Below are 12,447 nucleotides of genomic sequence, written 5' to 3' on the forward strand. Positions count from 1 at the left end.
CTGATTGGCTTCCTCTGAGAGCCTCACGTCCGGGGAGGCCTGGGAGGTGCGGAGGGGCGCCGGTGGCCACGCTGTGATCTCCCTCCTGGTGTGAAGCGCACAGGACCCCCAACCCCCAGAAGGGCTAGGCCGCCACTGTCGCTGAGTGATTGCGTCATCGAGAGCGGGGGGTCGGGGGGCGGACTACCTTTGCGTCCCTCTTCGACATGTGACGTACCTGCCATGACGTCATAGCTCTGTGCAGGTGGAAGTCGAGTTTGGCGGGATTTGAGGTAACCAGATCCTCGATCTGAGAAACATCCTTCCTAAGCTCACTGCGTTTGGAGGAACTGGGGGTGGGGGTAATAGGTCAAGGGAAAAGGTGTGATGTGCACCTGGCCATGGTTCTGTTTGAGGACATGGGGCCTGCATGATTCAAAGCCAGAGCCTGGCCATCAGGAGGCTCGCTTAGTCCTGACGAGAAGTCTGTCTTCTCCAGCCCTTCTCTTCAAAAAGGGAACTTCCCCGTCGTCTCTCAGGACCTCATGGAGTCCAGAGGGACCAAGAGAGGAGCCGGAAAGATAGAGGTAGCTGAGCCTTGGAACAAGCTACCCCTCCTAGCACCCTCACTGCCCACAAACCCTGCCCTCTACGCTGGACCATTTCCTTTCTACCGGCGCCCTTCTGAACTGGGCTGCTTTTCCCTGGATGCACAACGCCAGTACCATGGAGATGCTCGAGCCTTGCGGTACTACTGCCCACCTCCCACTAATGGTCAAAGCCCCAACTTTGACCTCAGAGACGGATACCCTGATCGATACCGGCCCCGGGATGAAGAGGTCCAAGAGAGGCTGGACCACCTGCTATGCTGGGTCCTGGAGCACCGAGGCCGGCTAGAGGGGTGAGCAAAGCATAGCACACAAGTAGCTCTAGAGACCTACACCTACCCTCTAAAATTAGGAGAGCCAAAGCGGGAGTGGGGTCAGCCCTTGTGCTATTCTTTGGGGGAGCCGTGTGCGCTAGTGCTTGTGTCAGACCTTCAGCCCTTAACTCCTCCCTCTCAGGGGTCCAGGCTGGCTGGCAGGGGCCATAGTGACGTGGCGGGGGCACCTGACAAAATTGCTGACGACACCATATGAGCGGCAGGAAGGCTGGCAGCTGGCGGCCTCCCGGTTCCAGGGGACACTGTACTTGAGTGAGGTAGAGACGCCGGCTGCTCGGGATCAGAGGCTTACCCGGCCACCCCTCCTCCAGGAGCTTATGTACATGGGGTACAAGTTCGAGCAGTACATGTGTGCAGGTGAGAATTGCCCCCAGCTCTGTGGCCCACTCCCCCTTCCCTAGAGATTGAGACCCCAGCCCTGCTGCTCTTTCTCCCCTTGTTTAGACAAACCTGGAGGCTCCACAGATCCCTCTGGGGAGGTCAACACCAACGTGGCCTTCTGCTCTGTGCTACGCAGCCGCCTGGGAAACCATCCTCTGCTCTTCTCCGGGGAGGTAGACTGCATAGACCCCCAGGCCCCAACCGCACAGCCCCCCAGCTGCTATGTGGAGCTCAAGACCTCCAAGGAGATGCACAGCCCTGGCCAACGGAAGAGCTTCTACAGGTTCAGGATGGGGGTGGGCAGGTTGAGAGCCTAGGATTGACAGCTGGGAAAGGGACTTGGGGGAAGAGGAGGAGGCTGGAGGGTGGTGGAGGGGTCCCACTGACCCCTCACCTTTCCTGACAGACGGAAGCTCCTGAAATGGTGGGCTCAGTCGTTCCTTCCAGGGGTCCCAAACGTTGTTGCTGGCTTCCGTAACCCAGAGGGTTTTGTCTGTTCCCTCAAGACCTTTCGTACCATGGAGATGTTTGAATACGTCAGGGTAAGGCAATGGTGTCACAGCTCCCACCTGTATCCCCCTGTGCCAAGACCACAGGTCCAGTGTCCAGGGACCTGTAGTCCCCCTTCCCCTTCTCCCACCCTCGCCCTCACTGCCAGTCTTCCGCCTCCTCCTGGGCTTTCTCCAGAATGACCGTGATGGCTGGAATCCCTCCGTGTGCATGAACTTCTGTGCTGCCTTCCTTAGCTTTGCCCAGAACACAGTTGTCCAGGATGACCCCAGGTGAGGCATTCAGCTCTGCCCCTCCCCTCTGGGTCCCAGAAGCTCGGCCTCCAGCCCTCAGCTCGGGACTCCATCTGCCCCGCAGGCTCGTCTACCTCTTCTCCTGGGAGCCTGGCAGCCCGGTCACAGTGTCTGAACATCGAGATGCACCCCATGCCTTCCTGCCTACGTGGTACGTGGAAGCCATGACCCAGGACCTCCTGTCACCCCCCAAGACACCCTCCCCCAAGGACTGATGCTTCGCAGGGTCTGGTCCTGTTTCTGTGTGCACAGATAAAGGCATATTTCTAGGTGGTTCTCCCTGCTGTCTTTTGAGCTGAGTCATCCCTGCCCAACACCTCAGGTTCACACAGGTGGTTTGCTGTTTTATTGTTACGTTATTACACAGGGGTCATTCACTGGGTGTAGAGGCTGGCCGCAAAGACGATGTCCCTCCGTAGCAGGGTGGCTGCCGTCTCCATCTTGGCACCTAGCACAGGCTCGCCCACCAGGCGGGCCGCCCCCCGAAGCGAGCGACACATCTCGGCCAGGCGTTGGATGCAGCGGACCACCAGGCCCTCGGGGGTCCCCGACAGCCCTGCCAACTCAGAGAAGGGCTGTGGGGGAAGTAGGGTGGGGACTGAATATGGTAGGGCCTGGGCAGCCTCTCCCCAGTCAGCTGTCCGCAAAGCCCCAAACCCCAGCTACTCACCATGCCCCGGGCCCACTCGTACACAACCTCGACCAGGCCAAAATTCAGCTCTCCCACAAATTCCTCCACTGTCTGGTTCAAGCCACAGGCCATCTGCACCTCACCGATCCGCTTGGCCACGGCCCGGACACGTTCCACCCCCTGCAGATGGGGAGGAGAGGTTAAGCCCTGCCTTCCTACTCCAGGAAGGAGACCCAGATCAAGGAAGAAACAATTCCAGCTCTTAGGGGCACTTACAGGGCTGGATGGGGCACGTGGGGAATACATGGGGACTGGGAGTGCCACGGCCGAGGGTGGGACGGGGGTGGGCGTCCCCTACCTGTTTGAGGGTGCTTGGGAGCTGATCACTAGGGTCCCCGGAGCTCTGGCAGACCAGGCCGGAGAGCAGGGCCGCGATCTCCTCGGGCCGAAGGGCGCTCAGCGCGTTGTCAAACATGAGTTCAGTGAGGAGCAGCTCATGGCTGCTCATGGCACAAGCCACCCGCCCTGCCAGCTTCACGGTGCCCGCTTCATCTACGTACCCCAGGGTTCGGAGCACCTGGAAGGATGGTGGGTGTTGGGAGCCTGCAGACCTCCTCCTCACTAGCCCCCCAGCCCCATCTGTGCCCTCCCACCTCTACTCGCTGGTGGTACTCAGGGAGCAGCAGCAGCGACTGATCCGACAGCAGGAAGCGCAGCCGCTCCATCTCTTTCTGTATCTGCATCCGCTCCCGCAGCTTCAGGCACTACAGGGAACCACCGGCAGGAGCGTGTTAGCCTCCTCGCCCTCAGCAGGGGTGCACTGAGGACAAGGGCTGCGATGGGGGTGGCCAGTCTACAGGGGACGAGAGGAAAAGTCCCCCTCCCAGCTTGGAAGCCAGCATCCAGGGACCTACCTGGGCAGGGAAACGGGGACTGTGTACACACTGAGCCCCCCGGATCAGCTCCTCCAGCTTCCGGACCCAGAGCCCCGCCTCTACCACCGACACATCCTTGAGCTGCAGGTCATTGACAGGGTCAAGGGTAGGGGGTCCTGCTGGGTGGGCCTGAGCCAGACGTAGTAGTTCCTGGACAGCAGTTGTCGCGGCCGCAGAGGGAGGCTCCTTCCTGAGAAAGGAGCAGGTCTTGGGACCTGGGGCAGAGGCTTCTCTTCCTCAGGCTGCGGGAGCCTGCCCAACCACACCTCCCCACCCCCCATCACATGGTCCCTCCCCAGCATCTCTGACTTGAATTTTGGTTGCTGCCTCTTGCTGAAGTCCTCCAAGATCTTCTCCCCATTCAGCCGGAGCACCTTGGTGGTGATGGCAGCCACATCTCCTGGCTGGAGCTTGGCCACAGTGTGGTCACAGGGCCCTGTGAAAAGGGGAGAGCAGGGTCAGAATTTGCCGTGGGCCCAGGCGTCCCAACGGTGCTGCTGTCAGGAACTCGGCCGTCTGTCCCACTCTCACCTTCAGGCAGGAACAGCTTGAATCCCACGAGGTCATCTGGGTAGGGCACATCACGGGAGGCTGGCCCCCTCTCCTTCGGGTCCTCAGACATGGGCTTATCACACAAGACCAGAGTCGTGAATACTCTGCTGGTGGAGCTCGAGGAGACCTAGGGGAGGCGGGGAGGCCGGGACAGGGCAGTGTGAGGAGTGGACATCAAAGGTAGAGACCAGATCACCAACCTCAGGCAGGGATTGTGGTGCAGCCATGCAGAGCCCACCAGTATGGACTGGTAACCAAGTCAAGCGGTCGGAGCAGACTCTGGGGGCAGAGCTTGGGGGAAGGACAAGGAGGTGAGCAGGAAGTGGTGGGGATGGGATGGAAAGGAGGACTCGAGGGAAAAATGAGAGCACTGGTGAATACAACCGGCCCCTCGCCAAGTGGGGAAGATGGAGATAGGGCTCGCCCCTCCCTCCCTGCCTCTGGGCTTCAAATTCCCATTGCCCTCACCTGAAGGATCACACCCAGTGCGTTGTGATGCTTCTGATTCTTCACAATCACCACCCTTCCCACTGAGAGAGATTTCAGCCCATTCACAGACTCCATGATGCGTCGCTGAAGGGCAGGGACGTGAAGAGAGGGGATAAGGGAGGAAGTGTCACAGAGACACTAGGACTAAGTTCAGGAGTACCCAAAGTGTCACAGTCTCTTCCTCCCTGTCTGCCACCCCTGCCCCCAACACTCACACGCACTTACCTGGATCAGGCTCCGGGTCTCTGTCAGTTCCTCCCCGCAGCTGTAATACTCAGGCAGGTCAACGAGTTGGCCAGTTACATCAGGCTCCTCCAAGGCCCCCAGCCGCTTGGTCAGTTCAGCCAGAGTCTGTTCATGGGCCTGGGAGAAGCCAGTGTGGGTGTGCAGCAAGAGTCTCCAGGCCCAGAACCCTCCACTTTCACCCACCGGCCTCTGGATGCCCATCTCATCCAGGCCTGGCTTCCCTTGTCCACATCCTTCGCAGCAGCCTGGTCACGCCCACCTCCTCACCTTGCTGTCCTTGCGGGATGGAAACTCAGAGAAGCTCCTCTTCATCATGTCCTCCACCCTGAGGGCATCCACCCGCAGCAGGTTGAGGATCATGGTGTACGTGAGGCGGAACTGGGACTGCAGCTGGGACGGCTTCCCCTGGGCCGGGCCACAGAAGCCAGTGAGGCGAGGGGAGACCCGCTGCTCGGCTGCTCTGCTCTCGCTGCTCAGCAGCTCTAGTCCCAGCTCCGCAACCACGGGGCCCTAAACTGCTCGCTCACCTCTGCAGAACAAGGGAGCGACACTAAGTAAATAGACTCTCCAAGGTCCCACCTAGCTCCATATTCACAGTGGAAAAAGACTAGAGAAGAGGAGATCCAATCTCATCCTTGGATTTGCTCACTCCTACCTTGGCTTCTCCCAGGCAAAAGGAAAGTAGAAAGAGGGGAGAAGGGAAGAGGGTCGGCAGAATCTAGCAGGTGCCCACAGCTGGCCTCGCGCTGCCCCGGCTCACCATCATCATGCGGTGCAGGTCCGCCATCTCGGGCACACGGCCCTTGCAGAGCAGGATGACAGTGCCTGTGGGGTCCAGGCCCCTCCGGCCCGCCCGGCCTGCCATCTGCACATACTCCCCAGGGAGCAGGTCCCGGAAGGTGGAGCCATCGTGCTTACGCGTGGAGTCAAACACCACTGTCCGGGCTGGCATATTTACACCCATGGCGAAGGTCTCTGTGGCAAACAAGACCTGGGACGGGGGAGAGGATCAGCAAAGGGGCTACACGCAGCTGTGGCCCAGCCCTGGCCAAGCCCACCTCACTTTGTAGCCAAGGCTAAGAAGGCACCGGGCACAGTCCCAGACGGTTAACTCACAGGACCGCATTTAACTCTCAAAGCAAATCTACAGTATGTACTATCGTTTTCTTTGTTGTATTTATTTAGCTACCTATTCCTTCCCTTTTACCCCTATATCCCACTCCCATCCCCCCACTATCAATCATCCCGCTGTATTTAACGCGTACGTTTCTGCATGAACGTGTTTTATAAAATGTGTCTTGTTTTATGTATAATTTACAATTTGCCGTAAAGGCGATTACATGTCTCCTTCTGTTTTCTTCTTTTCTTCCATGTAGTGTTTTCAACATCCATCCATGTTCCTGTGGTTATATCTAATCCACTGCTTCCAACTGCTGCAGAACACTTTGTGGGGTGCGTGTTGTACATCTACCTACCGGCTCTCCCAGCGAAGGGGTACCACCAACACCCTGCCACAAGACTACAGCCAACAAAGGAAGAGCAGGCGTGTTCCCTCAATGACCAGGGTGAGAATTTCATTGTGATTTACACTCAGGAGTGGAATTTAGGGATAAAGAGTATGTATATACTTATTTTTGCCTCCAGAGTGCCAGGATGCACTTCAGACTGGCCACACCTGTACAAGGGTTCCTGTAATCCTGCAGTCTCCTACGTCTTGGGCAACACTTGGCATTAGCCACTTTCCTATATTTTACCAGTCTGATAACTGTAAAGTCCTATCTTGCGAGTATTTCAATTTGCATTCTTCTGATGACTAATGACCTTCATAAGTTTGCTAGCTTTTTGGGTTTCTCTTCTGAATACTGTGTGTTCATACCTCATACACCTCCGTCTTAAAATGTGAAATCTACAGTTCAGGGAGGTTTAAGTAATTTGCCCAGGGTCACACAGTGAGTAAGTGGTGGAGCTGGGATTCACACCCAGGCAGCCTGGATCCAGAGCCCAAGTTCTTAACCACTGCACTGTCCTGCCTAAAAGCTTGCCCCTCCCCTAAGTGGGCAACGAATGCCTTGGGGAGTCCCTCTCCCACCAGCATATGCACCTTGACCAGGCCACGGCTGAAAAGCATCTCCACGATCTCCTTGAGGATGGGCAGGATGCCGCTGTGGTGCACACCCAGGCCGCGGTGCAGGAGTTCGGACATGTGCAGAACCTGTTGGGGGCCGAGGCCCGAGATCAGGGATGGGGTCATGGAACACCCAGTCGCCACCAGTCTGAGTCCCCCCTCCATACCTGGGGCAGCTGGCGGTCAGAGCCCCGGAGGCGAGCGAGGCAGCGCTGCAGGAAGAGGTGAATCTCACTCTTCTCTGAACTCGTGGTGAGGTCAAGGGAGGTGAGGCCCGAGGCCTGCTCATCACAGCGGCCACGGGAGAAGGTGAACACCACCACGGGCAGCTGCGCACGGGTGCGGAGGGAGGCCAGGAGGGACAGGTACACACCACGGTCCTGGGAAGTGGGGAGAAGGGAGTGGAGACTGAGTCCCTGAACCAGTGGGGGCCGAAGTGGCGGGCGCTGAAGCCGAGTCAAAGCGGGCAGTGCTCAAAGCTCAACTCCAAACACCTGGGGGATGAGGGAAGCAAGGACACGGGAGAAACAGGTGGTGGCAGGTACAAAGCCTGCCAGCTCTCACCTGTGCAGGCCCCCCCTGATGCGTGGGCTGCTTGGCCCCAAAGGTCTGGGCGTGTTTGCTCATCCGCTCCTTCTTGGCCTCCACAGCCGCATAGTACCTGGGGCAGGGGAGGGGCAGCGATCAGTCACACCCAGCTGGGCCCGGCCCTGCCTCTTCCCGACTCAGGCTTACCCCTTTGTGTGGAAGGTGCCTCGGGAGTCCAGCAACAGGAAGAGCTCCCCCTGGGTCTTGGAGCTGTTCCCCGTGAAGAGATAATGCTCCAGGGGGACTGGGCGAGCAACAGTGCTGATCACATAGATCTGGCGACGCTTCAGCCGCCTGAGTGAGGAGGAGAAGACAGAGAAGATCGGGGTGGGAGTGCGGGAAGGAACCCACATGCCCACCATCTTCCGCCACTCTGGCTTCACCCAGTCTCTTCTGGGAGCCGGACTGGAAGGCTGTCTCCGTCATCCTGTCTCTCAACTTGCAAAGTGATCTGGACCCAGGTGGGATCCCCCAGCCTCCCAAGCTGGACATGTTCCCCGGCCGCACCCCCTTCTCATCCCCACCCCCAAGGCCTGACCACTCGCCCTGCTGTGATAGTCTACGCCCCCCGCCCCGACTGAGGAATGCTACAGCCCCCTTCACCCAAGCACCCCAGGACACACGTCTCACCCAATCCAGTCAGCAAATTCAAGGGCGTTGGGGACAGTAGCACTCAGTAGGATGATGGAGACGTGGTCAGGGAGCATGATAAGCACCTCCTCCCACACGACCCCGCGCTGCGCACAGGGAGGGCAGACAAGCTCAGAGGGGGCTGCCCTTCTGCCCCTGGGAAGCGGCACAGGGTTCCGTGTCGGGGCAAAGGAGGCAGTGAGGTTCGCGGGGTGTGTGGAATAGAGGAGCTGCTGAACCAGCCCCACGGGAGAGGACTGCCAGGACCTGGGGACCCCGTCCCCTCACCTCAGCATCGTTGATGTAGTGAACCTCATCAAAGATGACCCACTCCAGGTCTCGGATGACATCCGAGCCACTGTACAGCATGGAGCTGGAAAAAAGAGACCCGAGGCTGACTTCCCAGTGGCTCCTGTCTCTACCCTCAACTCAGCCAGCATGCTCTCCAGAGCAGCCTCACCTTCCTGACCAAAAATCCACCCGTGTTGAGTGCCCGTCTCTCACCGAAGGATCTCTGTTGTCATAATGAGGCAAGAGGCCTCTGGGTGCAGCTGCACGTCCCCGGTGAGAAGTCCCACATCCCCAAATGTGTTTCGGAAGTCCCGGAACTTCTGGTTGCTCAGAGCCTTGATGGGCGAAGTATAGATGGTGCTGGGAGAAGAGCATGAAGTTAGCCGGTCCCTCCACACTGACTCGTGGTCAGCACCTCCTCTCCCACCCTGAGCCTTCCCAGAAGCATGCCACAGAGCTCAGGCGCCCCCCTTCACCCTAACTTCCCTCATGTTCCCCTTCATGGAATTACCCAGGAAAAATTCTGTCCCCCAGTCCCTTCCGAAACTAACTAAACTCCCCCCACTTTCTCATTTCCCTCTGGACCCCTGCCTCAGTTTCTCCCCCAAAACTCTCATCGAAAGGATGAAGTAGGGAGGTGGAGAAGAGATGAGACTTAGAAAGTTTGCAGGAGAGAACAGGGCTGGTGAAGGGGAAGCTGGGGACGGGACTGTACCGCGTCATGTGTTTCTGGGCAAGGGCAATGGCGTATTCAGCCACAACCGTCTTCCCCGCGGACGTGTGAGCCGCGACAAAGACCGAGTCATGCCGTTCCAAGTGCAGGATGGCCTGTTTCTGAAACACATCTGGCTCAAACGCCCACTGTGGGAGAGAGAAATAGATGGGGGCTGGAGAAGGGAGAGGGGTCTTCCTGCCTCCAGCTCATGGGACATTCAGGGCAGCGGGGAGAAGGCCAGAGTGAGGCAAGTCTGGGACTGAGGTCCAAGCTGGCCTGAAGGCATCTGGCCTCTGGTAGGGAGAGGAGACAGGAAGTGGGCTGGGAGGAGGTGGGGGAGCATGTGAGGACTGGGCCACACTACCCGGAAGGCTGGCTGGGGAATGAGTCGGTAGAAATCATCAACAGGGGAGGTGACATCCACGGGAATGGCCCACTGCTCCTGAGGGGGGGGCTTGGGAGGCTCTGGGGGAGCTACAGCTGTGGACGCTTCCTGGAAGGGGAAAGGGGTGTAGGGTCAATAAAGATACAGTCAGAAAGCTCTCTGTTACCACTCCTCCCAAAAGATGCTTCAGTCTTCCCCTTGGACCCAACCAGGCCAGTCCACCCTGTCTGTGACAAGACCCTTCTTTCCTGCCTCAACCGCCCAGAACCACCAACCTGCAACACTAGGTTCTCCAAGCTGCTTGCTCGGGCCAGGGGAGCACTGCAGGGAGAGGCTGAAACAGTGTCCCGTCTGGGACCGCCTGGTTGTCCCACTGCCTCACTCTCATCCTCATCACCCCCGCCCAAATCCAGGGGCTCCAGCAGACAGCTGAGGCTGAGCAAGCCAGGAGCTGGAACTGGGTGATCTGAGGAGCAAGGCAAAAACGGAGACCTGGTCATGTCCACCTCTGCTCTGAAGAAGAAGGGCACCACTTCCCCTACGCCCCCATCTCAAAACTAAAACTCACCCTCTGGTGCAAAGTCCACGCCTTTCTTGAAGCCAGGTGGAACAGTAAGAAGACCTGGAGGACAGGGACAGAGAGAGAGAATCTGGGCTCTTGCACACTGCTGTATAAGTCACACGGTACGTGAACCTAAAGGACGTCCTTCACAGCATAGACGTTGCAGTTGCGGATATTTATTGTGACAATTTTCCAACAGATGACAGTAAAGGTTGTTATGGAAGGGGTACCTTTTCCTGATTTGCTCAGAGAAATGGAAGAGCTAGCAAGGACCCAGTGACAGGCTCGGGCCCCTCTTCCTCAGGGCCCAGACTCAGAGCCCTACCTCCCAAGGGTCCATCCTGGCACCATCTCACCTTTCTCAAAGTCTATCTCCTCCTCAGCCTCCTCCCGAGTGCTCAGATCTGTTATGGTGGGCTCATCCATTCCACCTGGGGAGAGGTTGGACAAACAGGGACTCATGGGGTGGGAGTGACACAGGAGGGGTGGAGACTAAGGGCTTCCTTCCCTACCATCCCATTTCCACAAGCGTCACCTGGCCAGAAAGGGTACTGTGTTGGATTCCCCCACAGGGACTGGGAGATGGGCCCGGGTGGCCGGCGAAGAGACAAGGAGGTAGTGGCCGACAGGTTTGTGTTCTCTAGCAGGACCTGACGCAAGAGATCAGAGCGCCAGTGAGGCTGAGCTTGCCTCTGACTCCCCTTTTCCCAACCCTGCTTCTCGTGGCCCGTGACCTCTTACCTCCTTGTAGCCTAGTATCTGGCCTGTGGTTGGGTGTCTTTGGGCCTGTAGGTCGGAGGGGACTGGGGCCCCCAGTGTGGCCAGGAGAGACCAAGGATCCATCTTCCTCTGCCATTTTCTGGACAGAAGGAAAGTAATTTTCAGGTCTTCTTTCTCCTCTGTCCCAGCTTTCTTCAGGGACCCATCTCCCTAGTCCAGGCCCCTCTAGACCCCTCACCGGGCTGAGTGCTCCACACCGTGCAGAGGCAGCCAGGCGGGCGATGACAGAAACAACTGCTCTGCTTCTCGCTGCAGATCTGGGGCACAGGGAGGGAGGCCGTGGGGAAGCTGGAACAAGGGCAAGATGAGACACATGAGGTAAGAGAAGAGAGTAAGACACAGCAAAGAGAAGGTGATAGGATTCATACTTAGATCAGAAATGGGAGATGTCCCAGACAGACTAGGACAATCAGGCTGAAGGACTATCTTCCAAAGGTGGTTCTGCTTTACAGGACAAACGGCCTGCAACTGAATTACCTGGGGTGCTGGTTAATAATACAGATTTTGGATTTCAGAACCTATGGACCTAAGAATTTGTATTTTAAAAAAAGCTCCCCCACTCAGTTCGGTGCTCTGTGATGACCTAGATGGCCGTAATGGGGGGGGGGGATGGGAGAGAGGTCCAAGAGGGAGGGGTTATATGTATACATATAGCTGATTCACTTCGTGGTACAGCAGAAACTAACCCAACATTGTAAAGCAATTATATTCCAATAAAAAAAATAAAAAATGAAAAAGGTCCCCTACTAATCATGAGGCACACTGATATTTCAGAATCACTAGTTTTAGGAAAAGGGGTCCCAGACCTAAGGATGAAGAGCCAGGTGCTCAAAGGCTAGCATCTCAGCCACCAACAAGTGCCCTGGAGAGAGAAAAAGACTCCAAGGAGAAAAGACACATTTGAAAGAGCAGTTCTCAGAGTTAAGGTATCCCCAGGGCTTCCAGCTCTGTCCTCTCATGGGCTCTGACCCACAGCAGGTCCACTGGGTTGGGAGTCTGTCCAGCACCAGTCTAGGCCCGGATGACAGGCGTCCAGAGACAGGAGAGCCAGGTCAAGTTAGATCCTACTGTGAGGAGGGTGAAGGAGGTTTTAAGTTCAATGAGGGTTAGGGTCAAAAGTCACTCACGGTGGTCTCTGGAGCCCCAGGCACATTCAGCAGCTCCCAACGCCCTGTGCATCCCAGCTCTACTGCCCGAAGGGGCAGGTCCAGAGGATCTGGGGGAGGTAGCACTACGGGGGAAAGGTCACAGGTCAGGGGTCAAGGGTCATTCCCTGTCTACTCCTTCTTTCCACCCCCTGCCCCTCACCGATTCGCTCCGTCTCCATCATCCTGGAGCCACGGCAGCTACCCGGCAGCCCGGAAGTGGAGGGAGGAGCCGAAACGGCGGAAGTAGAAGCGACTTCCGCCACA

General features: G+C 57.6%; 2 protein-coding genes across 4 annotated transcripts; one reads left to right on the forward strand and one right to left on the reverse strand.

The window, feature by feature from the left end:
- Positions 1-30: 30 nt before the first annotated feature.
- On the forward strand, positions 31-2,375 carry DXO (decapping exoribonuclease). Of its 3 annotated transcripts, XM_068558563.1 has the most exons (7): positions 31-272; positions 479-880; positions 1,044-1,279; positions 1,367-1,586; positions 1,710-1,845; positions 1,991-2,085; positions 2,171-2,375. In XM_068558563.1, the coding sequence occupies exons 2-7, from the start codon at positions 525-527 to the stop codon at positions 2,319-2,321; spliced, it is 1,194 nt and encodes a 397-aa protein (XP_068414664.1). In that variant the 5' UTR covers positions 31-272; positions 479-524; the 3' UTR covers positions 2,322-2,375. The 3 variants fall into 3 exon arrangements, with proteins under 3 accessions (XP_068414664.1, XP_068414666.1, XP_068414665.1); XM_068558565.1 differs by lacking the exon at positions 1,991-2,085; XM_068558564.1 differs by lacking the exon at positions 31-272 and having other exon boundaries at positions 283-880.
- Positions 2,376-2,429: 54 nt separating this feature from the next.
- SKIC2 (SKI2 subunit of superkiller complex) lies at positions 2,430-12,432 on the reverse strand. Its single transcript, XM_068558558.1, has 28 exons — positions 12,344-12,432; positions 12,163-12,266; positions 11,214-11,323; positions 10,997-11,114; positions 10,791-10,905; positions 10,612-10,686; positions 10,262-10,315; positions 9,969-10,159; positions 9,673-9,801; positions 9,309-9,454; positions 8,807-8,953; positions 8,591-8,675; positions 8,303-8,409; positions 7,820-7,966; positions 7,649-7,745; positions 7,252-7,464; positions 7,061-7,171; positions 5,720-5,950; positions 5,227-5,364; positions 4,939-5,076; positions 4,693-4,797; positions 4,204-4,351; positions 3,982-4,108; positions 3,652-3,862; positions 3,391-3,501; positions 3,096-3,314; positions 2,777-2,917; positions 2,430-2,681 (listed from the first exon to the last, which is right to left on the reverse strand). Exons 1-28 carry the CDS (start codon positions 12,363-12,365, stop codon positions 2,481-2,483), a joined length of 3,741 nt encoding a protein of 1,246 aa, XP_068414659.1. The 5' UTR covers positions 12,366-12,432; the 3' UTR covers positions 2,430-2,480.
- Positions 12,433-12,447: the final 15 nt, after the last annotated feature.

Source organism: Eschrichtius robustus, chromosome 12 (assembly GCF_028021215.1).
Source record: "Eschrichtius robustus isolate mEscRob2 chromosome 12, mEscRob2.pri, whole genome shotgun sequence".
NCBI lineage: Eukaryota > Metazoa > Chordata > Mammalia > Artiodactyla > Eschrichtiidae > Eschrichtius > Eschrichtius robustus.

Excerpts from the sequence above, each read along its gene's own strand:
- DXO (XM_068558563.1), top strand. The coding sequence starts at position 525 with ATGGAGTCCAGAGGGACCAAGAGAGGAGCCGGAAAGATAGAGGTAGCT. Across the intron at positions 881-1,043 it reads CACCGAGGCCGGCTAGAGGG|GGGTCCAGGCTGGCTGGCAG; the intron begins GTGAGCAAAGCA and ends CCTCCCTCTCAG. Across the intron at positions 1,846-1,990 it reads AGATGTTTGAATACGTCAGG|AATGACCGTGATGGCTGGAA; the intron begins GTAAGGCAATGG and ends GGCTTTCTCCAG.
- SKIC2 (XM_068558558.1), bottom strand. The coding sequence starts at position 12,365 with ATGATGGAGACGGAGCGAATCG. Across the intron at positions 12,267-12,343 it reads GATGGAGACGGAGCGAATCG|TGCTACCTCCCCCAGATCCT; the intron begins GTGAGGGGCAGG and ends TTTCCCCCGTAG. Across the intron at positions 9,802-9,968 it reads TGGAGAACCTAGTGTTGCAG|GAAGCGTCCACAGCTGTAGC; the intron begins GTTGGTGGTTCT and ends TTCCCCTTCCAG.